The 25,852-nt window shown below is 39.9% G+C and overlaps 1 protein-coding gene across 32 annotated transcripts in view; it reads left to right on the top strand.

Moving 5' to 3' along the window:
- The first annotated feature begins 14,452 nt into the window (after positions 1-14,452).
- The window catches only part of RIMS1 (regulating synaptic membrane exocytosis 1), a 413,878-nt gene continuing 402,478 nt past the window's right edge, over positions 14,453-25,852 (top strand). For 9 of the 32 annotated variants that reach the window (XM_070418267.1, XM_070418262.1, XM_070418259.1 and 6 more), the window contains exon 1: positions 14,460-14,906. In XM_070418267.1, the coding sequence (XP_070274368.1) occupies positions 14,743-14,906 (164 nt within the window). In that variant the 5' untranslated portion in view covers positions 14,460-14,742. Of the gene's footprint in view, positions 14,907-25,852 lie in introns of all 32 variants that reach the window. The other 23 variants (XM_070418292.1, XM_070418291.1, XM_070418244.1 and 20 more) reach the window with 6 other exon arrangements.

Below are 25,852 nucleotides of genomic sequence, written 5' to 3'. Positions count from 1 at the left end.
GAGGCAGCTTTCTTAGTCTCAAGACACAGCTGTGATCTGTGAGCAGCAAACTCCTGGCATGAGGGGTAATACGTGCTTCAGTTGTGAAGGGGGATCTCAGTTAAACTTGACCACAACTAGATTTTATTCTTCTAATAACGGAGTACTGCATTCAACATCTCTGAGGTAGAATCAAGTAAAAAATATAAGATTAAGTTGGTGAATTGAGGGAAGCATGAAGGAACTTAAGATGAAGGAAATGGGGATGATGTTGTTTTCATCAATGGTAGACTTCCTCAGGACATAATGAGGCCAGTGATTTCATGACTTAGTGATTCCATAATTTTATTATGCTCATCTTTATTTTGAAGTAGGATCATTATTTTTAGAGTACACTCACTATACATGTGTAGTACTATTAACAGAACAGGGATAAAATATATAGCTTAAATATTGTTTGGATGAAGTATGTGTCAATATAGAATAAAATATACTATTTTCAACACTAACTCAATAAGATGTTATCTACCTATTAAGAACCAGGTGCCAACTCCTACATCAGTCCATGTGGCCCAGGTAATGCTATGCACCATGGTAAGGAGAAAGGATGTTTACCTGTTGGCTTAGGCCAATGGTCAGCAAACTGCGGCTCACGAGCCACGTGCGGCTCTTTGGCCCCTTGAGTGTGGCTCTTCCACAAAATACCGACTTCTGCGCATGGGCCATGAAGTTTCAATAGCACTCTATGTGCGTGCCCGCACGTGGTATTTTGTGGAAGAGCCACACTCAAGGGGCCAAAGAGCCGCATGTGGCACGTGAACCGCACTTTGCCGACCACTGGTTAGGCAATCAAACCCCAACCCTAATAGTTGGGATTGATCCCTAAAGCCACAAGTTTGTAAGGGTGAAATAGATGTAGACAAGAACACCATATGAGATAAATAAGATAAATATTATCACCAACTTTATTAGATTTTATTTATTTTTTATTATTTTTTAAAAATATATTTTATTCATTTTTTTTACAGAGAGGAAGGGAGAGAGATAGTTAGAAACATCGATCAGCTGTCTCCTGTACACCTCCCACTGGGGATGTGCCCGCAACCAAGGTACATGCCCTTGACCAGAATCGAACCTGGGACCTTTCAGTCCAAAGGCTAACACTCTATCCAATGATCCAAACCAGTCAGGGTTATTTTTTAATATTTATGGAGTCACAGAAGATTGCAAAATTAATAGATACAGGCCCTAGCTGGTTTGTCTCGGTGAGCGTCGGCCTGTGGACTGAAGGGTTCCAGGTTCGATTCCAATCAAGGGCACATACCTGGGTTATGGGCTCCATCACCAGTAGGGGGTGTGCAGGAGGTAGCCGATTAATGACTCTCATCATTGATGTTTTTCTCTCTCTCTCCCTCTCCCTTTCTCTCTGAAATCAATAAAAATATATATAGTTTTAAAAATGAATAGATGAATTTCCACGTACCATCATCCAGCTTCCCTCAGTGATGATATCTTGTATAACTTTCATAAAATATCAAAACCAAGAAATTGACATTGGTACAATATTGTTAACCAAACCTTATCCTATTTTCACCATTTTTTGCACATCCATTCATGTGCGCAGTCCATACCCATTCTACTCTCTCATCCCTATTCCCTGCAAGCACTAATCTATTCAATATCTCTGTAATTTTATAAATCCCAGAATGTTATATAAATGAAAGCATATTTCATGTGACCTTTTGGAACTGCAGGCATACCTCATTTTATTGCACTTCACTTTATTGTGTTCTCAGAAATTGAGATTTTTTACAAATTGAAGATCTGTGGCAACCCTGTGTAGAACAATTTTTTTGGCACCATTTTTCCAAAAGACTCATGATAGTTGGCATTTTTTTTGCAATGAAATATTTTAATTAAGATATGCACATTGTTTTTATAAACATGTTGCTATTGCACATTTAATAGTCTACAATAATAGTGTAAACATAACTTTTATATGCACTGGGAAACCAAAAAATTTGTGTGACTCACTTTATTGTGATATTCACTTTACTGTGGTAGTCTGAAACCAAACCCACAATCTCTCCAAGGTCTGCCTGTACCTCTTTTCACTCAACATAATTCCCTCAAGACCTATCCAAGCTGTTGCATTTATCAATAGTTAACTTTTTATTATTGCCTAGTAGAATTCCATAGGTATGAATGAACCAGATTTCTTTAACCATTCACCCAGAGGAGGACTTTGAGTTGTTTCCATTTTTTTATATTAATAATAAAGTTGCCATAAACATTCGTATATAGGTTTTTATATGAATATATGTTTTAATTTCTCTGGGAATAATGTTCAAGACTGTGATTGCTAGATTATTGGGTGAGTGAATGTGAAGTTTTATAAGAAACTGCTAAACCATTTTCCAAAATGGCTATAACATTTTACATTCCCACCAGCAATATATGAGAGATCCATTTTCTCTGCATCCTTTCTAGTGTTTAGTATTTATCACTACTTTTTTATTAAATTTATTGGGTTTACATTGTTTTAAAAACATTATATGAGTTTCCAGTGTATATTTCTATAATCGGTATATCACATTGTGTGCTCTCCACCCAGTCTAGTCTCTCCTTCTGTCACCGTATATTTGACCCCCTTTACTCTTTTCATCCTCCCCCACCACCTTCTCCTCTGGCAACCACCATGCTGTTACCTGTGTCTATGAGTTTGTTTGTTTGTCCATTTGTTGCTTTCTGTTTTATATCCTACATATGAGTGAAATCATATGGTTCTTGTCCTTTTCTGTCTGAGTTATTTTGCTTGGCATGACACTCTCAGGATCCACCCATGTTGTCACAAATGACAGTCATTTATTCTTTCTTATAACTGGGTAGTATTCCATTGTATAAATGTATCACATCTTCTTTATCCAGTCATCCATCTAAGAACACAGGTTGTTTCTGTGTCTTGGCTATCATATTATCACTTTTTTTATTTTAGCCATACTAATAGGTATGTAGAAATACCTCACTGTGTTTTTAATTTGCATTTCTCTAATGGCTAGTAATGTTGATAAATTGACAGGTATGACTCAAGTAAATTGGTTACATTAATACTTCTGATTTTACTGCATACATATTTTTATTATAATGATGCTCATTTCACATACACAAAAACTTCAATTATTCATTAAGTACTGACTGTTGTGTATTATTTACTGCCATTTCTACTTTATAATGTTAGAGGTAGTTAGATTCAAAAACACTGGTGCAATCCTTACTTTCAAATAGTAGAAAACTGATGCATAGAAATATTAAGTAACTTGTTCCAGACTGACTGTACCATTAGATCTGGAACCAGATTCCAGATGAGCATGTCTTGGTTCAGCACCCTTTTTAAATACAGTTACATCTTTTTTAAAAAATATATTTTATTGATTTTTTACAGAGAGGAAGGGAGAGGGATAGAGAGTTAGAAACATCGATGAGAGAAAAACATCGATCAGCTGCTTCCTGCTCACCTCCCACTGGGGATGTGCCTGCAACCAAGGTACATGCCCTTGACAGAAATCGAACCTGGGACCCTTGAGTCCGCAGGCTGACGCTCTATCCACTGAGCCAAATCGGTTAAGGCAATACAGTTACATCTTTATGTTTGGTCTCCTCAATAAACTGTGTGTGTGTGTGTGTGTGTGTGTGTGTGTGTGTGTGTTACCTCTTTCTGCATCAAGCATATTCCCTTGAATATAACAAGTGCTCAAAATATGGCTATTTGTTTATTAATAGACTAAGAGTTACAAACATCTCTCCTCCAGCTTCATTTTTCAAACCTGCTTTTGGCCATATCCCTTTCTTTCAAATACCCAGCTCTTGCTTGATTTTCACTCCAGTTAAATTCTGCACCCCAGGGATGAGTGTGTGTAGCTGATGAATGCTTTTAGGTTTACTATTTTTCTCTAGTGCCATAGCCATCCTGCAGCACTAACCAGAGGACAATAAGACATTATATATTATACTTTTACTTTACAAAGCATTTCCAGGCCCATCTATCCTGGGTGGGGAATGTCCAGCCTGCAGGCTGTATCAGGTCCTCAAAATCATTTGGTCTGGCCCTGTCAAGGCATTAGGGGTGAGCTAATTAAATGTTTGACCAAATACAGCCGGCTAATTTTTAAGTTGATCATTTTGGATGGCAAGTGAATGATGTTAAAAATATCTAAATGGTCCTTGGCAGAAAAAAGGTTCCCCATCCCTGAATCTCGATAGGTGGAAACTGTCCTGCCTGTGCTCCCCTGTGCACTGTGATGCTTCTCAGACATTATAAACCACGACAATGAGGGTCTGTAATATCTGAATTTTACTGACTTTGAGGAAAGTGCACAGTTGGCCATGGCAGAGAGAAGAGAAGATGCTCAGAGGAGCAAGAAATGGGCAGTTAAACTGAGGTGCTCTGACTGCTTTTCTTCCCAAACATACTAGAGGGAGACAACTGTGTGGAGGGCGAAAAATCTGACTCTCTTTACTGAGGGAGAAAAGTATGGAATATCAGCTCAATATGAAGGTAAAGAAAATTAAAATTTGGTTGAAAATGGAGAAATTAGGTTTTCAAATTGTCAAAGGATTGTGGGAGTTTTAGTAATTGTAATCAATAAGGAGAGGTTTGAATTTGGGATGTTTGGAAATGATACATCTGGTGGGTATTCAAAGTCTAAAGATTAATCATGAAAATGGATGCTAAATGGAGTGGATCTGAGGAGATTGAAATGTGGAAAGATCTTAAGGTTTTGGGTGGATCATCCATGGGGATGCTGAAGATATTTTTCATGAGAGTGGATCTTGGGGTAGAGAGGGAGAGTGTGAGCTAAAGTCTTCGGTAAATGAGAGTGAATGATCAAGAGGCTGGTAGAATAGTCCAAAGGAATAAAAAAGGTGGTGTAAGTAAAAAGGTAGAAGACACTTTACAAATTGGAGGAAGACTATTAATCTGGAATCTGCACTGAAGGATTAAAAAAAAAATACTGGCTCTACCTCTGGTCCCAAGGAACATAGAAAATGAGAAAGGACAATTAATGATCTACACTGCTCATGCTAAATAATATCAAAGGATATGAATAGTACTTACCCACTATTGAAAGGTGTAAATATGATAACGCATGTAGAACATCCAGCACAGGCGCCAGGAACACATACTATGCTCTGTAAATATTATTGCTATTATAAAAATGCCGAGGATATTTAAAGGAGATATAATCACCTCCATTTTAAAAATAAGGAAATTCAAGCTCAGGAATATTAAGTGATCCCTTCAATTCTGTAGGGCTAATTAGTGCCAGAATAAAGAGTCAAGTCAGGCCCTTATATTCTTCTATCAGTTTTCACACTTGCCTGTAGGTCTTGTCGCACTATGAATAGAAGCAACTATCTTATCCAGGTCTGTTCTGTGTAGGGTTGAATTGCTCATCTCAAACTTGGAAGTAGAAAATAGGAAACTAGGCAAGAATTTGCCAGAAAACAGTCTCAGGAGTCGGGTTCAGTCAGAGCATTATTTTAGTAAGGCGTGCTTATTTAAATCTGATAGTTGAGGTCTCTCTCTCTTTTTAAATAAAATGCTACTTAAATTTAAATATACATGCTAAATTTAGTAAAGGCATTTTCTAGCTTATTAAAAATTAGTGCTTATACAATAATCTTGTCTTAGAAATTATTATCCATGTCATTTTCCACTTAGGGTGTTTTTAGCTTTGTGGATAGGTAAAAAGTTAACATTTTTACTAAGTCAATTCAATTTGTCATACTCATTTAAAAAATATTTTTATTGATTTCAGAGAGGAAGGGAGAGGAAGAGAGAGAGAGAAAGATCAATGATGAGAGAGCATTATTGATCAGCTGCCTCCTGCAACTCCCACTGGGGATTGAGCCTGCAACCCAGGCATGTGCCCTAACCGGGAATCAAACTGTGACCTCCTAATTCATAGGTTAACGCTCAACCACTGAGTCATGGCAGTGAGACCAATTTGTCATACTCTTTAATAGAAAAGACTAATCACTCACATAGCTGGGAAGATGGCATTAGGACTTAGGCACTTCAGTTTAACCAGTGTAAATTCTCAGAAGGCACTCTCCGAAGAATAAAGCTAATAAATAGGTAAGGCATTTAAGATGAAGACTTTTCACATTACCTAAAATCAAGAATGAAGAATTCTCCAGAAGTTACTCAATGCAAAGAAGGAAATTGGGTCCAGCCATGGTGGCTCAGTGGTTGAGCATGGACCGATGAACTAGGAAGTCATGGTTTGATTCCCAGTCAGGCCACATGCCCAGATTTCTGGCTTGGTCCCCAATAACAGGCTATATAATCACCTCCATTTTAAAAATAAGAAAATTCAAGCTCAGGAATATTAAGTGATCCCTTCAATTCTGTAGGGCTAATTAGTGCCAGAATAAAGAGTCAAGTCAGGCCCTTATATTCTATCAGTTTTCGCACTTGCCTGTAGGTCTTGTCGCACTATGAATAGAAGCAACTATCTATTGGGTTGAGATGAGCAATTCAACCCTACACAGATTGGCAGGAGGCAGCCAATCAATGATTATCTCTCATCACTGATGTTTCTATCTCTCTCCTTTTCCCTCCCTCTCTGAAAATAATAAAAATATATTTTTAAAAAAGAATAAAAGAATGAAATTGGAAGAGAACAGAATATGGATAAGTATTCTGCAAACACTGCCAATTATGCATTCTAAGTTTGCCTAATATAGAAGACAAGCAGTCTTAGAAGAATGAAAAAAAAAAGAGGCCATGAACTCTGATTTTGAATCAGGAGACAAACATTGAAAGGAAACAACTCAAAGAAAGAATAGCTAAGATAATTACTTACTTGGAAGAAGTATGCCCAAAGCTGGTATGACCCACCAGAAGAGAATAGAGTGATGTTCCTTCTTTCAGGTCCAAGGACAAATACTTTCCCACACATTGAATTCCTCATGAAATAAATTATAATTGTGGAAACTTACCAAAATTCAGATTAAAATAGGTATTTGACTGAATTTGAGCCAAAACCTGATATACAGTGTCAGCCAAATACTTTCAGTAAATCTCTTGAGAGCCAAATGTTCTTTGAAGCCAGAAATACTATACTTTTGCAAATTACTGTAACTATGTATAAATAGGGTGACCAAATAATTTATCATCCAAACTAGTATAGTTTTAAGTGAAAGGAGATGCTGTTGATAATAATGCCAGTACAATAGCCACAAATTCAGATGGTCCTGGACAAACTTAGATATATGATCACTTTACATATAAGCCATTCTTGTGTAATAGATATAGTGGTGCTTATGAAAGTGGTGGTAAAAAATACATGTAGGTGGTTGTGGTGATAAGTCAAAACTCTAGGATTATAGTTCACTGGTTAGTCAAGATTGCATCTCAATAGGTGTTAAAGATATTCCTAATTGATTTCAAAATTTTCTAGAAATGAAAAACACTTAAATAGCTATAATTTTTTTATTTAAAAATATATTTTATTGATTTTTTACAGAGAGGAAGGGAGAGAGATAGAGAGTTAGAAACATCGATGAGAGAGAAACATCGATCAGCTGCCTCCTGCACATCTCCTACTGGGGATGTGCCCGCAACCCAGGTACATGCCCTTGGCCGGAATCGAACCTAGGACCTTTCAGTCCGCAGGCCGATGCTCTATCCACTGAGCCAAACCGGTTTCGGCAATATAGCTATAATTTTAATAAACAGAATGCTGAAATCACAAATAATTGCTTATTCCTTGGAGTAGAAATTAACTAGTACTGTGTTCTTATTTCTTATCTGAATGTGCATGTGTACGTAAACTTTTATTGATTATGTATTAGTGGGTTCTTCAATTTTCTCATTATAAACAGAGCAACAAAGTCCCCTTTAGCCCTCAGGCCAATATTTGATAGAAGCAGTCTTCAAAGAAAAATAATCTTTAAAAAAATTTTAGTTAGAAAAAATATTTTTGTCAGAGGGATCAATTAGCAAATTAATTCAAATATATTTCCCTTTTGAGAGTTTAGATGATGATGATGATGATGACAACAATGAAGAAAGATTCTTGCTATTCCTATCACACCACTTATCATTCTCTCAGAAAACACACACACACACACACACACACACACACACACAGACACACACACACAGAGAGACACACACACACACACACTCACACATTCCCCATCTCAGTGTATGGAACTACCACTCACTCAAGTTACTGCTCAGCCCCAAACAGGTATCCTAATCAACATCTACTCTTCACAAATCCCTCACATATCATCTGTCTCTAGGTTCTACTTGCAAAGCACATCTTTTCTCCAATCAAACTGCACCACACAGTCCAAGCCACTAATCTCCCCTAAGCAGACTTTCGGCTCCTACTTCTTGCTGCCACCCATTCTCCTGCCACCACAGGCAGAGGGATCTTTTCAAAATTATAAAGCATGCCATTTAACCCCTTGGTTAAGCTCTTCAGTGGCTTCCCATGGCACAAGAATAAAATAGCACTTCTTGTGGCTATCGAGGCCTCTATCAGCTCATCTGCATTTTCTCCTCTCCTCACAATAGTCCTGTCTCACTGGCCTATTTCTGTCCCTCCAGTGCACTGCCCTTTCCCAACTCAGAGCTTGTCTCTAGCACTTTCCTCAGCTTATAACACTCTGTGCCCAGCCCTTCCTGGGCTGGTCCTTCGATGAGTACCTATTTTCCCACAGTTTACTCTCTATTATATCTGACAACTTATTTTCCAGAGCAGGGGTGGGCAACCTTTTTGTGAGTGAGTGCCAAAACCAGTAAAATCTCTGACTCAAAATTCTTCTGCGTGCCAACCCTAATTTTTTGAGAGCATGTTACGCCTACTTGATATCTCTTAAGGTGTACATATGTGAAGAACCTTGAAGAAATAATAAAATTCATTCGAGCGACAAAAACACAGTATATGATGATGAAAAATACATTTATTTTTTAATGTATACATGTACACTGATAGTCCGACAGAAAATTTTATTACTCCGCTTGATATTATCAGTGGGACTTTTGCTGCTGCATCATTGATGACAGAGATTTTACATCAGGTTTCTATTTCGTGACCTTCAGAGATATGCACGAGCTACTGCTTTTATCTGTCAGGCTACTCCTATTACTAGACTTAACAAAATTCATCACTGAGAACAAATATTCACAATTGTAAATGGAAGATTATAAGAGAGGGTTTCGCTTGCCAGCAGAAGTTACTGGCATGCTATGTTTGGCATGCATGCCAGGGGTTGCCTACCCCTGTTCTAGAGCAATTATCATGATCCAGCTGTTCTTATGTGTTTATTTATTTATGCCTCTCTCCTCCAACTGTATTGTAAGCATGTAGAAAAAAATTTTCCCCTGTAAAAAGGCAGATAGTAAATATTTTAGACTTTGCAGAACATATGGTCTCTGTTGCATGTACTCTGTGATTGTAATATGAAAGCAGCTATAGATAATACATAAATCAATGGATGTATCTCTTTTTCAATAAAACTTTATTCACAAAACACAGGCTTTTTGGCTGCTTTTGACTCATAATCCATAGATTGCCAATTCCCTCCAGGGCCATTACTCTATAAGCATTGTTCTCTCCCATATTCTTCAGCGTCTAGCACAAAGTAGGTGCTGCACATATTCACAACTTTTTTATCCTTGCCAAAACCCTGGAAGGTGCACTGGCTGGTTTGCTCAGTGGTTAAAGCATTGGCCCTTGAACTGAAGGGTCACAGGTTCCATTCCAGGTCAAGGGCACATACTGGGGCTCCTTCAGGAGGCAACCAATCGATTGTGTCACATTGATGTTTCTCTCTCTCTCTCCCTCCCTCCCTCCCTTCTACTCAATGGAAAAAAATACCCTCTAGTGAGGATTAAAACAAAATGAAATCCTGAAAGGTGAATATTGTTATTTCCATTTTATAGATGAGCAAAATAAAGCTCCGTGAGGTTTACCAATCCACCCAAACTCACAGAACTGCTATATTCGTTTCCTAGGGCTGTGGTAACAAAGTACCATAAACTGTACAAACTACCCAAAACAACAGAAATTTCTTCTCTCACAGTGCGGAGGCTACAAATCCAAAATCAAGGTGTTAGCAGGACCATGATTACTCTGAAGTCTCTAGAGGAGATTTCTCCCTTCCCTCGCCCAGCATCTGGTGTCCCCAGGCATTCCTTGGTTCAGGGCACCATGACCCCATTCTCTGACTCTGCTTTCACAGGGCCTTCTTCTCTGTGTGTCTGTATCTCCACATGGCCTTCTTCCCTGCATGTCTGTCTAAGCATTCTCTCCTCTCATAAGACAGTAGTCTTCAGATTTAGGACTCACCTTAATACAAAATAATCTCATTTTATCTAATATTATCAGTAAAGGTCCATTTCCAGATAAGGTCACATTTTGAGACTGAGTGGATATGAATTTTGGGGGAAGACAGGATTAAGCCAACTACAACTTTTAAATGGTAAAGATTTGAACTTGACTCCATTTCAATGATTTTCCACTCTGAAATTATAATCTTGGCTAGTGAATTAATAGTTAACAGTGGTGTCCAATTTTAGAGTTATTTTGAGAAATGATGATTCGATAGTATCAGTGGAGAAGATAGCTAAGACACTTACTTTAAAGGAGTTTGTCTAAGTCATTGTTTTTGACTAGCACCCTGAACATGATGTTAGTATTGACTTTAAGGGTACATCAGCCCAGCTGGTGTGGCTCAGTGATTGAGAGTCGACCTATGAACCAGGAGGTCAAGGTTCAATTCCTGGTTGTTTCTTTCTCTCTCTCCCTCTCCCTTCCTCTCTGATATAAATAAAAAAATATATATTTCAAAAAACGTACCTCATTCATATCTTATGAACAGAGATTTAAGATGTTTTTCTATGGATACCTTTGGTTGAACAAGAGAATCGCATTGGAAATTTCACAATCTCTCTAGTTAACATCTTTGAATATCAGTTTTGTAAGTCAGAATTTTTCCCAAAGATTGTCTAAAGCGTATTCCCCCCTTTAGAAGAGAATGAACTTCTATGACAGCCCAAACACACTTAGGAAATGCCAAGCCAAACCAAGTAAAACCAAGATTTTATTACTGAAGTAAATAATTGCGTTTTAACACTTTTTATTTATTAAGGGGCATTGTGAATTTCTAGGAGGTTGGTATTGTACATATTTTTTTCTAGGTTTATTAAACTTTTTCTGTAGAGTCTATTTAGGAGCTAATGTGTGCCACACGCTTTGGTACACCTACTTCAGGTGTTTGCTTGCTTATCTAAATTCAGATTAAGTTCTGCTTTTGTGAAAGTCAACATGTATAAAGTTTATACATCTTTTGGATTTTAGAAATTGGTTTTGAACTCCTCCATAATGGATGAGTTTAGTTCCTAAACAAAGGGGAAACCCTCATGGATTACACCATGATAACTACTAATTTATTGGTCAATTCATTCACTAATGTTTTTTCATTTATCCGCACACTGATTTCATATGCACTTATGGTGCCCAAGGAAGTAGCTATGGACATAAAGACGATCAGGACGAGACACATTTTCATGAAGTCATCCAAATACTTTTCCAAAGTAATTTTTATAAATGGAAGCCACTTATATTGGACTGAATTGTGCCCCCTTAAAAATTCATATGTTAAAGCCCCAATACCATAGGATGTGACTGTATTTGGGGGTAAGACCTTCAAGAAGTAATTAAAGTTAAATGGGGTGATAAGGGTGCAGCCCTAATCCAATAGGAATAATGCCCTTATAAGTAGAAGTGGAGGTACCAGGGAGGACATGCACAGAGAAAAGGTCATGTGAGGACACACAAAAACAGTGGCCATCTACAAGCCAAGGAGAGAGGCCTCAGGAAGAAATCAGTTCTGCCAGCATTTTGATCTTGGATTTCTAGTCTCCAGAATGGTGATAAAATAAATTTCTGTTGTTTACGCCACCCAGTCTATGGAATTTTGTAATATCAGCCCTAGCAAATAAAATCACCACTGTTAAATGTGCACTAGGCCCCTGCCTTAAGAGCTTCATTCAGCTAGTTCTAATGTCTATCAAAGGATTTATTCCTTTGTTTCTATTTTAGAGGAATTTCAGGAGGACCAACATGATTGTAAACCTCTTGAGGACAAGGCCTTTGTCTGTTGTATCTCCAGACTGACTAGCAGAGAAGGGCATCTGATAGAATGACTATCTCATCTACATTTCTAGTCCCCTTTGTATATTAATAATTGAGAGGTGGCCTAATACATTTCTTGGAAAGAGCAAGGAATAAGGAAAAGGGTACTACAAAGTGTTACACATGTAGTTAGGTGCTCCAAATATGTCTCCTCATTCAATATTTCTTTTCTCTCTTTTTTTTGAGGTAAATGTCTTTACCCCATTTTTCAGATGAGGAAACAGAAATTCAGAAAGCATTAATGATTTCGCCAAGATCATAAAATCACTGGTAAAGCCAGAATTCAAACTATTCCCCCTGTCTCCCTGAATATACTAGTATGCTGATCTGAAGGAAACAGGTACATTTTTTTTTTTTAAATGAGGAAAAGATTCTGATTAAGGTAATTTCATCAATTGCTTAATTAGAGGAAAGAAGAAATCTTTTCAGGCAGCAGAACTTATGAAAACAAAATGGGCATTATAGTGGCCTATGTATTTATTTCAGTGATATCCTCACAACTGGCATGGCTACCAAAAAGTTAAGCCAATGTCAAGTTGTGCAAATAAAAATGATTATAAAGCACTTGTAAATGCCAGACAGTTTTTGGTTCTTTACATGTATTCTTGATTTCACTGCTTTGGAAGGCTAGTGAAAACACACTATTGGGTGCAAAGGCTTGTAAATACAATGACCAGCATTAAAATCATGCTACACAATTACTGGTAAGATACATTGAGAAGGTTTACTCTGGAGAAAATTGAAGATGGCATGATAGACACTTCAAACAGTTGAAAATTTTTTAGGTAGAAGGATTTAGACATAGGAATAGACTTAAGATGTAAACCTTCTATTACTGAAAGGATTCAAAAAGATGTATCCCGGTAGAATCAACACCTGTATTCAATGGTAGACCCAGTAGTTAAAACCTTACATTCCCTAAACTTGAAGACTTTAGGAGTTTTAGGATTCATACATATCATCATCATCATCTTTATTAACAAAATTAGGCTTACAGGAAAAAAAAAGATTAGTGCTAGATTCTTCCTGGAACTATAAAAAGAATCCCCCAGGCGGGGAGCATACCAATTCTCTCATAACTATTGATTTTTTTTTTTAAATTGTACAATTTGAACCCTTCTCCATAGTGACTCTTTCATAAGTGTATTAAGAAAATTTAATCTCTGGGTTTTCAAAACTGATAACATTACCTGTTTTGAAAGGATTGTCTATTTATTTCTGACTTTATCAGCAAGAGGAGCTCATCTTAATGCCTATCATTGGGTCAGGCACTGAGCAGAAGCTTCTCACAATATGATAGGTTGGGTGTTTTTCTTATCTGGGATCCGTGTTTCTGCAGAAGCACCCAGAGAGGCTAAGAAGTGAGTCCGTGATGATAGTGAGCATCATGAAAAATTAGAGTAGGTAATTCATTTGCAAGCACCAGAGAAGTGCTGTGAAAGGACTACCCACAGCCCCAAATGACAAATTAAAGAGTTGCCGAGTTGCGGGGAAATTAGGATAAATTGCGGAACCGACCTACTGAGGATGGGTCAAGAAAGATACTGCATACAATGCACCCAGAAAAATCCAGGCTGGTGGAGGTGTGTGTATATCAAAATTGTTTTTAAAAATCACATTGTTGTGGCTCTAGAGACACTTGACTAGTCATGAGAACGATATGGTCTCAGAGGGGAAAATGCATCCAGAGGCGTTCTGCCCTGCTGCTCAGAACCCAGTGGGTGCGCAAATAATCCGAATGCTCCACGATGAGGATGGTAGGGGATGCTGATGATTAACGCAACCCAGGAACAAACAGGGCTGGCGAGGATGACATAGACCAGAGACCGGGAAAGGAGGATGACTCACGGGTGAGGGGTACCTGGGGATAGAGCGAGGTGGGGCGCACGTTGGCGAGCGCGGGGGGGAGCCGCTGGGGCTCGCGCGGCTCGGACCCGGGGAGTGGGCGGGTGGGTGCCCGTGGGCGGAGCGGCTCCGGGACTTGAGTGGCTGGCAGCCGCGTCTGCGAGAGCAGCAGCATCACCCGGGAGCGGAGCCTCCGAGACTCCGCCTAACTGCCACCCAAACTCTCCCTCTTCCTCCCGACGCCCCGAACTGGAGGCAGCGGTGCCTGGGAGCAGCCTCGGCAGCTGCGGCCCCAGCCCCGGCCCCGGCCCCGGCCCCGCCCCCGCCCCGCGCGCACGCAGCGCGGATCGGCCGAGCCCCGCGCGCGAGCCCTCGCCCTCGCCCCCTCGCCGCGCCCGCCACGCCGCTGCCGCCCGCCCCCGCCGGCCGAGGCTGGGCTGCGGGAGGCGGCTGGGCAGCCCCGAGCCTAGCGAGGGCGACCACAACAAAGGCAGCATCCGGGGCTGGGTGGATGCAAACAACCATGAGAGACTGGGCTCGCCGTCTCCCCGGCTCCGCTGCTGCCGCCGCTGCCGCTCCTCCTCCCGCCGCCCGGAGGGCTCCGCTGTGAAGCGAAGGGAGGCAGGGGCGCCGCGCTGCTGGGCGTGCATCCGAAAGGTGAGAGCCCGGAGCCCGAGGAGGGGGCGGGCAGGCCACGACCATGTCCTCGGCCGTGGGGCCCCGCGGTGCTCGCCCACCCACCGTGCCTCCCCCCATGCAAGAGCTGCCCGACCTGAGCCACCTGACCGAGGAGGAGAGGAACATTATCATGGCAGTGATGGACCGGCAGAAGGAAGAGGAGGAAAAAGAAGAAGCCATGCTCAAGTAAGCCACCCCCAGCCGCGCCACCCGAGCCTCCGTGCCTCCCTCGGTCCATTCACCACTCACTCACCCAACCCTCTGGGCTGGGTGTGGGGGAGGGGGCTGGGCGAGGGTGCGGGGTGCGGGCGGAGGCGCCCTCCTTGGGGCCAGGGGCTCTGGGCTTGAGCAGGGAAGAGGTTAGGGGGACCGGAGGAAGGAGAGGATGTCACGGAGCCGAGAGCCCAGGAGCCAGGAGAGGGTGGCTGGAGACTGGGGTGCAGAGGAGGGTTGGGCGGACCGCGACCACCCTGGGGCTGGGATGTGGGGAAGCTGAGAAGAGCTGATCCCACCCCAGTGGAAGGGCCCTGGGTTGGGAGCAGGTTAGGGGCAGGGGATGAGTGGAAGAAAGGGGAGGTGGGGAGAAGAGGTGCTGAGAATAGCTCCTCTGCTCTTCTTGGAGTTGTTTAGCAGGCTGGGGTTACCCCACTGAAGGGTGTCAGTATTTACCTACGAAAAATGCTTATTTTTAGTGTTCATTTTGGGACTCATTCAAATCACAGAACAAGGTTGGGTCTTTATTGGGGGGCAGTTGCCATCTTTGGGAACCTGCCTCCCCAGACTCCCTTTAACCTTTTATGCACAGTCTTTTACACAAAATACCTGTGTGCAGTCACATTTTCTTACATCTATGTAACGCCATTGACAATGCAAAGTTTGTAATAGTGGGAGAAGCTGATGGGGAGTCTGGTGTGAATAAAATAGAGGTTCCTCTTTACTGGTTTCCAAGAGACCTCCGGGGCCTGCTCAGTTCCTGGTGCAAGCAGTACAATAGGGGATTGGGAATTTGCATACGTCTCCCCTTCTTTAAAGTCCATCAGCCCTTCAAGGGATCCCTGTCCAGTGCCCTGTGTCTGGGGAGGGGACAGGCCCATAGCTGGTGGTGTAGGAGTGTGTGACACTGTGCTGCTTACAAGGTCCTGGCACCCAGAGTCGGTTTTGCTGCTCCTTAGCATCATACCTAGAGTGGAGCTGAAGGGGACTTCAACCCTGCCTTCCCTTGGCAGGTCTTCATGTATTCAGGAAAGTTTTCAACTCAGGGGTGCGGGGATTTAGAAACCCTGCCTGGGACTAATTGCTTGGTGTTTCCCTGGTTGGGTCAGTAGTGTATCTGGGGGCACAGGATTGGCATGAGGAGCCAAAGGGAACCTGTTGCATCTTGAGTTAGCTGACAGCAAAGAGGCAGACACAGAAGGGAAAAGGGGTGAGAGCCAGGCACGGAGCACACCCAACATGGCTCTCCCCACCCCCTAGGATTGCCTCCTGAAGAGAAGATGCTGCCACCAAAGGTTTCTTCCGCTTCCCCTCAGTGCAGCAGTGCCTCACAGGACAGGGATGGAGGGAGGCTGTGTTCCTAGGCGGATGGGCCCCCCCGCCAGTGTAACTGCTACCCAGATGGGAGAGGGGAATATTGAGGGAGAGCTGTGGGTGCCGTGTCACAGCAAAAGTGTAGAAATCCAGTCATTCCTGCCCTTTCCATTATAGACTCAGAAAAGGGCCATTAACTTGGAAGGCCAGAGCTGGCCTGCTTCTATCAAGAGCAGCAGGTTTCTGAATTCCCTGCTCCTTCTCATCCCAAAACTAAACCCCAAATACTTTAAGCCTGCTGCTTTGAGGGAGGCACAACCCTCGTTAACCTGCTGCCTGTCCCTGCCGGGAACAATGATGTCCCTGGTGCTGCAGGCTTCCCCTCTCCTGAGACTGAAAGTAGTGGATGGTGTCTGATGGTGCTGTCTGTCTGTCTGGTTGTCAGTCCGTCTGTCCTCACTGGTTGCAGCCCCTGCCATTTGTTCTGGGCACCTTCTCTGCTGGTCAGGATTTACAGGTTTGCTACTGTTCCCTTTGGTGTTTGCTGCAAACAGCAGGTGGATGGAGGCCTCCAGCAGCCAGTGAAAACCATGGGCTCCTGCTGGACAGGGTCCGGATAGGAAGGGGAAGGCTCAGTGCAAGTAGTGGCCATCATGCTCCGTCATTGGCTGTTTCAGGGATGGTGGAGAGTGAGGGATTTTAAGTGAGAGTGGGTGAGTTTTTTAGGACAGAATCTCAGACCTGCTAACTGCCTATGATAAGATTGTATGGGCTTCTATAGACGAATACAAATGAGGAGCACCATCCAACTATTCGTGTCTAAAACATCTTTCCCGCTGCTGCTCCTGTGGCTGCTGTCCACTGGTTTGCAAATATGGTTCCTTTATAGCAAGGATTCACACAATATTGCAGTATGTGATGCTGTTATACAACAGTTCCCTATAATCCAGGACCTCTGCATTAACTTTATCAATCAGCCTCCACTGCTAACACCTCGGCCTTTTGTGCAGTGGCACATCGGTGAGTGTTTTGGAATACCAGTTTGCTGCCATGTAAGTGTGTCAAATTGACTGCAATTAGCGGAACAGTGTTGTACATTTTTCTACAGTGCACTTTATGCCATAAAAACTGGGGATCATAGGGGCTATTCAGATGACCCATAGGTATATATAAGAGTTAATAACACAGTCAAAGGTGTTGGCCTTTTCTAAACTTTGCATAACAATAGATTGGAAGACAGGATGTTTTCCACTGGGCTTTGAAACATTTGTTAAATCAGAGATAAGCTTTTATAGTAATGCTGGGTCCCTCATATCACATATTGAGAAATTCACAACAGATCATATAAAGCTAAAGTTCTGGAAACAGAGCGATTAGACTTAAAATTCACGGTTGTCACCACTGCAGAACCATCACTTTGAGCTAACTACTATGAATACTCTGTCCCTTCACAATGTATAAAAACAGACATTAATACATAGAAGATAGAAAAGTGATGGATAAATATTCCAAAGAAACTTTAAAAAGTATCAATTAAAATATAGTTGTATAGTTTAATCAGCCTTGACTGTAAATTGCTACATGAATTTGGTCTTGATAATGCCTTTAAATATATATCAGTGGAAGACAATACTCAAGCTACTTTCACCTCAAGATTTCAGGAAAATTTTTATTTGAAATTGTAAGTACTTTATTATAAAAAATAATTCATTTTGTTTGCAGAGAGCACTGATTTTAAATACCATTGGTATATTACAAGAAATAGTTGACTCCTGCAAATAAATTTTACTGGTTGATTTAATTCTCTGAAAATAAAAAGTCTTTTCTTAACCTTAATAGAGTTTTTGGTGTGTGTGTGTGTGCGTTCTGGAGACTTTTTGAAACCTAACTTCCTCAATGAATACTCCTTTAAGTAACTGTCCCCAGACACCATGAGCCAATATATTACCTGGGTGGAAAACTGCATTATCTGGGACCTAAATCAGAGAAGATCTCTTGAAGATCTAAAATCTTATTCCCTTTTTATAAATACTTCATAGAGAAAGGAGCTACAGAATAGTAGAGAAGAGGAAAAAAAGAAATAGAGTTAAAGGGATGGTTTGAGAATGGAGACTGAGAACCGTATTGGAATATTAAATAAAACTAACATTTATTGAGCATTTACCTCATGCTGGCCATTATCCTAAGTGGTTATTGACGCACATGCCAAATAGTTGAACTATGCTCAAGTTTAATATATGTATATTTGAATTCTCACAACAGCCTGCACAGAAGGTAAGTTAGGTCACATGATCCTTGATTCTTCATCTTACACTCAGAGTTCCAGTAATAACCTCAGCTGACTCACATGATGGCCCAGTCAGGATTCAAATCCAGATCTTTTTTAAAAAATAACTTCTTTTTATTATAATTGACATACAATACAGACCTTTTATTCCAAATCCAAGTATGTTCCCATACACTACACTGTCCTACCAGAAAGAGGCTTGTATTTCATCTACCTTTCTTCTCTTTCCTTAGTTTCAGAGCTGTGGTTTGGCAAAAGGTTAGGCTGATTCAGAAGTTCAGCTGCTGATTCTAGGAGGGCCTGCAGCTTCACCCACACTCTCTTCAATAGTTTTCCTGTGGATTGAGGGCAGGGGGATTGTCTCCAGTTCAAAGATAATAAAAAGCTTCGTGCTATGGTAGAAAGACCATTAACTTTGGATCCAAGCATTTTGGGGATCTAGATCTAGTCCTAGCACTTACTGTGTAAATGTAGGCAAGAAAATTAAACTAGGATTCCATGAGTTTCTATTTTTCTTATGAATCCTGCAGTTTGTGGTGTGAATTGATTTATAAAGATTATTGACTTTGGACTTCTCCCTGTCTTTTTAACAGGGAACTAAACACTGACTTTTCAGACATCCTTAATATCCACTTCCTTTATGAGAGGAGAAAGAAAGTAGAAGGAGCAGAACTCTCCATTTTCTCCTTCCAATCAATTATAATAGTGTGGCTTGAAATGTATCCATAAGACTCCATGACAGACCCCAATTAGCAACTGAAGAGAAGGAAAAGTTGACTAGGGCAGCTGGGGAGGGGTAAGGATAGACTTCCCATGTATGAAGGCATTCTGATTTCCTTGGGGTTTGCAAAGATTTTTATATTGTACACCCCAAAATATTCTGTCACAATGCTGAGTCAGGATGGCTATGAAAGAAAAGGAAAACGGTAATAGTAGTGAGAGAATGACTAAACCCTGAGAAGAGGGCTACCTGTTCTGAGGGTATTCCGTGTTAAGTAGGAAACCACAAGAGAGGGAGAACTTACAACCTTTCACTCAGAGTCTAGTCTCCTTCACACCATTGATGGATAGGGTTAAATTTAGGGAAGGTTAACTATGAAATCTTCTGGAGGTTTCCATTTTCAACAAATACCTATCTTAGTAAATGTGCATGCTCAGCACTGAGTTTTCAAATACTCGTGGAGAAAACATAGAAAAGGGAAGCCTAAACAATGAAAGAGGTGAGGAGTTAAAGGGAATGGAGGGTAAGAGACGTAACCATTAGTTCACATTTTTGCCAGCCTGTCTTGACTTTCTTTCAACTTGTGTTCCTTCTTAACCAAAACTGAGGGGTCACCAATGTTTAAGTAAATAGGTTACTAAATTAGAAGTAGAATATGGAAACCTGTGTGGGCTATATGTGCTGCTGCTGACTTGAATAGAAACACTACATCTTGCAAGTGTTATTTGCTCAACTTATTAAATTTGGAGAACAATTTGTGTTCAATGTGTATAGTAAGTTTCCTGGAAAGATGGCAAATATGGGAATTCTTGAAATAATATTGTTATTCTTCCATATGTGTGATATGTAGATGGACAGGTTTGCGTACCTGGGTTATATAGTCCATTGTGTTGCCTTTCATTTTATCTTTATGGTCCATTTTATATTTTTAAACAACTTTTTACATTTTGTCCTGTGATATGAGTTGGATGATTCAGAGCTGGTCCCGAAAGTTGAAGTAAATTTGCCTCCTAAGGCACATGGCAACTAGAGTAATAGAACCCAGGACCATGTACATGGACTCTAGGTCTTTAGTGCTCTTGTAAGTCTTTTGAAAAGCGCATCAACCTGTGGGCATTATGGTTGTTTTCCCTCTTCTGTTGGGGGAGAAGACTGCCATATCTGAGTGCCTTCTGGTTACTTTACATATTTTACTCTGCCTGGTGCTCCCCTCCTGATGAAAAACACATTAGTCAGCTATTAGTTTTCTAATATTAGTAAAATTCCCAGAACTAGCCAGGTACCTTCCTGACCCTTTGCTCATGACATTTGATCCTGGAGTCCAGAGAATAAAACGTAAAAGGAGCAAGAGAAGAATTTCGCATGGCTAAGTGGCATTTTCTATCCCTTTCCAAGTCCTCTTGCCTCCACTCTCTAAATCTGGCCTCAGGTGACTCATTAAACCCCCTATGCACCTGGGGCTTTTCTCATCTCCTTGCTGGTTTGCTCTAATACCTTAGCAATTTTCCACCATCCTCCACCATGAGGTTATCTCTCCTCCCTACTATTGTTTTGAATTGTGAATTGTATTTATTAGATAGACTATTTCTAACAAAGTATCATATCATATACAATTCAACATTAAGACCCTCATTTCAGGTATTAGAATTGGGTCAGGCATTGGGGCTGTTTGGGCAGAATAGAGAGCCCTCTGCTGATAGCCCAATGTTGGCATAGTTCTTCCTGTGTTTTAATTGGTAGGTTTTAAAACTGTCACAGCAAAGGGAGGTGAGCATCAGATAGTTGGATAGAGCAATGGATTAGATTCTGGCCTCCGTTTATTTCTTTTTTATTTAATATATTTTATTGATTTTTTACAGAGAGGACGGGAGAGGGATAGAGAGTTAGAAACATCAACGAGAGAGAAACATTGATCAGCTGCCTCCTGCATACTCCTTACTGGGTATTTGCCTGCAACCAAGGTACATGCCCTTGACCGGAATCGAACCTGGGACCCGTGAGTCCGCAGGCCGATGCCCTATCCACTGAGCCAAACCGGTTAGGGTTGGCCTCTGTTTCTTTATGTGTAAAGTGGAATTGTTAATGCTGCCCTTCGAACTTTATGAGGCTGTGTGGAAGAATCCCAAGATCATCTTTTCCTGTGATTATTACAGCTACTAGGGGTCCTGTGGAGATGAGTTCTTGTAGAAAAACCCATCCATCGTGTCATGCTAGCAATGCAGCATGGCCAGGGCTGCATCTACCAGTGTGAGAATTTGGCAAGGAGACAAAAGGTAAAATGAGTCCAGGATTTGATCTGAGGGCATATTTACCTTCTTCCTTTCTTATTAAATGGCTCATAAATGTGTTTTAGCACAAAAAGCAATATGGGCAAAATGATAAATTTTGAAATACCTAAAAGGCAACAATCCTAATTCAAAAATGAAAAGAGAAAGTAGCTTTAGGTAATTTCCTCATCTCTTACTAGAAAAAAATTTAAAGAAACATTCTGATAATTTTAGTGTCACTGAATTTAATAAATTATTCATTTTCAGAATTAGTTGATAGAAAGGCCATATACTTGTGAGGTAGTAGTTTCTCTTTCATGTTACTTTAGTGTTGGATAATGTAATGGATTATATGTGTTTAAGAATTTTTAAGATTTTTGTTCTGGATGTCTTAGGCTTTCTGTATATATATTTTCATACTCTTACATCAAGCTTATCTACACTTATTTTGGTCTAAAACAGTTTTCTGTGCATGACAAGAGGGTAATATACTGCAGAATTTACCTTAGATATTCCTACCTCTGTTGCTATCTTGTGAAAATTTCCTGTACACATGAACCTTCATTCAAAGACAAAATAGACTTGTTTAAAAGGAGAGTGAATGTACACATTGGTTTGCCCAGGACAGTATCTGTTTATGCCTATTTCATGGTATAATTATGGATAGTACTTCTTTCTCTTAGTTTCAATCTGGATGATAAATTATATGGTTTTCCTCTTTATAAATTTTGCTTTCCCTGACCCAAATTATTCATTTGAAACTTCAGAAAATCAATTAACAGTGATAATATATATTTTATCAATAATGCAAACAAGTTGTACACATAGAGTGATAACACTCATTGTTTGGTAAGTGGATAGGCTTTTTGCTGAGAAGGAGGTGTTATCTTTGATGGAGCCTCAGTAAAATGCTACCTTTTATGGCAAAGTGAAATTTCAAAACATTTTTCAAGTATCTGTAGCTCTGAATTACAACTGCCTACAGGACTCTCTTTGGGAAAATTCCCCTTTGGGCCTTGCAAAAAAGCAGCCTGCAGTTGGGAGAAGACATTTAAATAGGTTTTTAGAATGTAGTATTTTGATAACTCCTCTTAAGTTTAGATAGTAAAATAAGTTAATGTTATAGAAAGTAATTTTGTGCAATTTGAAAGTAATTAATGTGCTCAATTAGATAGTAGCTCCTTTAAAGAACCATAATGAGCCAAACAGATATCTTTGTATGATATAAAGGGTAATATCTTGCTAATGATTTGTATATTATTAGTGTACACATTTCCCCATTGTTATGTCAGGTAATTATTGTCTCTATTTACATAGAGAAGGTATGTGAATTGAAAACCAATTAAGGTGTCTGTACTGTCATATAAACGTCTCACACAGTTTAGCTATTTTTAATGGGCTCTCATGCATGGTATGCATATTTCCTAAAGGGAACTGCTACAGTAGTAGTTATTGATGAAGTTTTCTGGATATATTTGTTAGACTTTATGTAGCCTATTTAATTAGCTCCCAACTCTCTGTGCTCAAAGCATTCTGATTGATATTTGAGAAGTGTTTGTACTCTCAAGAATATCCAGTTATTTTAAAGTTGTAAGTAATCAGTACAGTGGCCTCATGTGCCCCATTATTGTTCTGACCACTTAAACATAGCTCTTAACAAATGCAAGGAGAAGGTCTTTACTCGGGTGGTTAGCTGTTTTGTTTTCAATCTATGGTGTTCACATTTTAGAAAACTAGGCAGATGGTTTCTGAAATATCTAAGGAATATATAAATCAATGTATCAGGTTTTTTCAAATATATGCCCACATACAGGCATTCGATTCGTGTCAGAAAGATTACTTAGTGTATTAGTAGAAAGAGATGAAAACAAAAGTAAAGTTAATCGAATGGCTTTTCCTTTTATATTTCACACAGCTTAGCAGCTTTATCTTCCTTAGCTATCTCTGTCTTGTAATATATTGTGGCTTAAGTCTTCTTACCTAACCCTTCTTTTATAGGGGGAAAATGGATATATTTTACATCCTGGTATCTGAAATTAAGGGATATTGAAATGAGCCGGCTCATTTATTTTGGATATTAAAATCTGGGTAAGGGTAAAAATTGTACAGAGAAGATTCTACTTTGACACTCCTCATGATCATCATGAAAATTTTCATAAAAACATAATTTAAGAAAATCAAGTATTCTTTTAATTAAGCTAGATATTTCAGTTTACCCAAGGCTATGTACCCTAAGCCAAATCTAGCCACCTAATATATAGCAACCTTCAGTAAAATCTTGATACTAGTCTGAAAAAGATACCATTGTCTGAGTATTGTTCCAGACACATTTATTAGAAAGGTATCGCTTGATATTTGGAGCTCCAAAGATCTAAGCTGTAATAGTCACTATTGAGTAGAACTATGATTGCTAATTAGTCAGGTGACTATTTAGCCCTTCCTTCCATAAAGGCAGCATAGTTTAAGACTCTTGGAGAAACACATACAATAAAGCAAAACAAAACAAAGTAAAGCAAAAACACAGTCCCAGGCCACAAGGAGCAGATAATTTGTATAGTAAGGTAGTGCAAATTAAAAAAAAAAATGACATGTAATTTCCTACACGTCCCTATTCAATCTTCTCTTTACTCTCAAATGTTGGCCTCCCCTTTGGTCTACTCTCAACCTTCTAGTCCTCGCATTTTATGTGCAGTATGTGGTCAATCTTAAGCATACTCCTGGCTTTAGTCATATATTAAATACTAGTAATTCCTAAATCTATATTATTACATTAGAATATTCTTCCAAATTTTAGATTAATGTCCTTAACCACCTGCTAAATATATCTACCTGGATGTCTCATAGGCACTTTGGACTGATTGTGACCCATCATAAATTTCTTGATATTTTGCCTAAACGTGATGCTTTTCTGTAATCCCTGTCATTATGGTAGCATCCCCATTGCAACTCCTTATTTAGCCACCACCAAATCCTACAGATTTTATCTCCTTGGAATACTTTGGATTTCTCATTTATTTTCCAATTCCATTGCCTTTACCTTAATGTTGACACTCATCACGACTCACCTGGCTGCCTGCAATAACCACCTAATTCATTTCCCTGCCACCAGTCAGGGTTCCTCCCATCTGATGTTCACACTGAGGTCAGAGAAATCTTTCTAAAATTCATCTGATTATGTCCCACCAGGAAGACCCCATTGCTTCCAGAGTAAAGTTTAAAATTCTTAATCTGTACCTTGCTCTCTACCTCCTTTCACTGGTCTGTGCAGAGCCTTACTGCACTAGTTCTCAAGGTATCATTGCTGCTTCCCAGCCTGGTGACTCCACTTGTGTTTTTCTCTCTGTGAGGAATTTCCTTCTTATCTACCTAATTTTTATTTAACATTTCCAGTTAACTTGGGACATCTCTTCTCAGATTTCCCAGATTAATTTTAATATTTGCCCTCGGTGCACATCTCTGTCATACATTTTTCATGTGACATTCTCACCTGAGTACAGCATAAGCAGAATCATTCTTATTTGTATCCCTCATATAAGCATGAGCCTGGCATGCAATAGGTGCCTGAAGTTTTAAAACTGTGTATGAATGAATGGATTTAGAGGATGTAGAGTGGAGGAGTCACCTGAGGCTGCTGGATGGATTAGTAAAGTATGAGTAGGTGGACAGAGTGGGAAGGTTATTTTAACCATGGGAATTCTAACAGCAAATTCTGAAAGCAGAAAATGAGCTGAGTATTTTTGGCTATTGAAAGAACCAGGTTGGCCAGAACTTATGAGGAGAATCTACTACATACTGGATATTACAAGGTTAAATGAAATACAGTTTTCAGATGGTCTACTTTACTCTTAATTTATCATTCATATCTTTTTGAAGGACAGCGTTCTTGTAGTGTTTGAATGTCATTGTGGGAAGATATAAATAATACATTTAAAAAGTAATCTTCTAGACAGACATCTTAATGGAAACATTTCCTTTGAATTAAAACATCACTAACTTCAGTAACAATATAAAGCATAGTATATGTTCTCTGATTTAATATTTAGAATTAGATCAGATGCACATGGCTGTAAATTGTTGTCCTGATTATATTTTTAATTTTTAAAAAATGCCTCTCAGTTAAGTCATCTAATATACTTAAACTCCTTGAGAGCAGGCATCTTCTCTTCTCTTTGTTTTTTTGTTGCATCCCCCTATAGCTGATGCCTACTAGGACCTCAATAAGTGCTTGTTGAATGGAAATCACAGTCTGTAAGTCAGGACACAAAAGCGCTGGCCTTTGACATACTATAGCTGAACTGAGTGGAGGTTTAGGTCGGAGCTGAGAGATGGT

Source organism: Myotis yumanensis, unplaced genomic scaffold (assembly GCF_028538775.1).
Source record: "Myotis yumanensis isolate MYYU_CA2020_CCGP unplaced genomic scaffold, mMyoYum1.0.hap1 SCAF_6, whole genome shotgun sequence".
In the NCBI taxonomy this organism is placed as follows: Eukaryota; Metazoa; Chordata; class Mammalia; order Chiroptera; family Vespertilionidae; genus Myotis; species Myotis yumanensis.
This window is presented reverse-complemented; position numbering and strand designations above follow the sequence as displayed.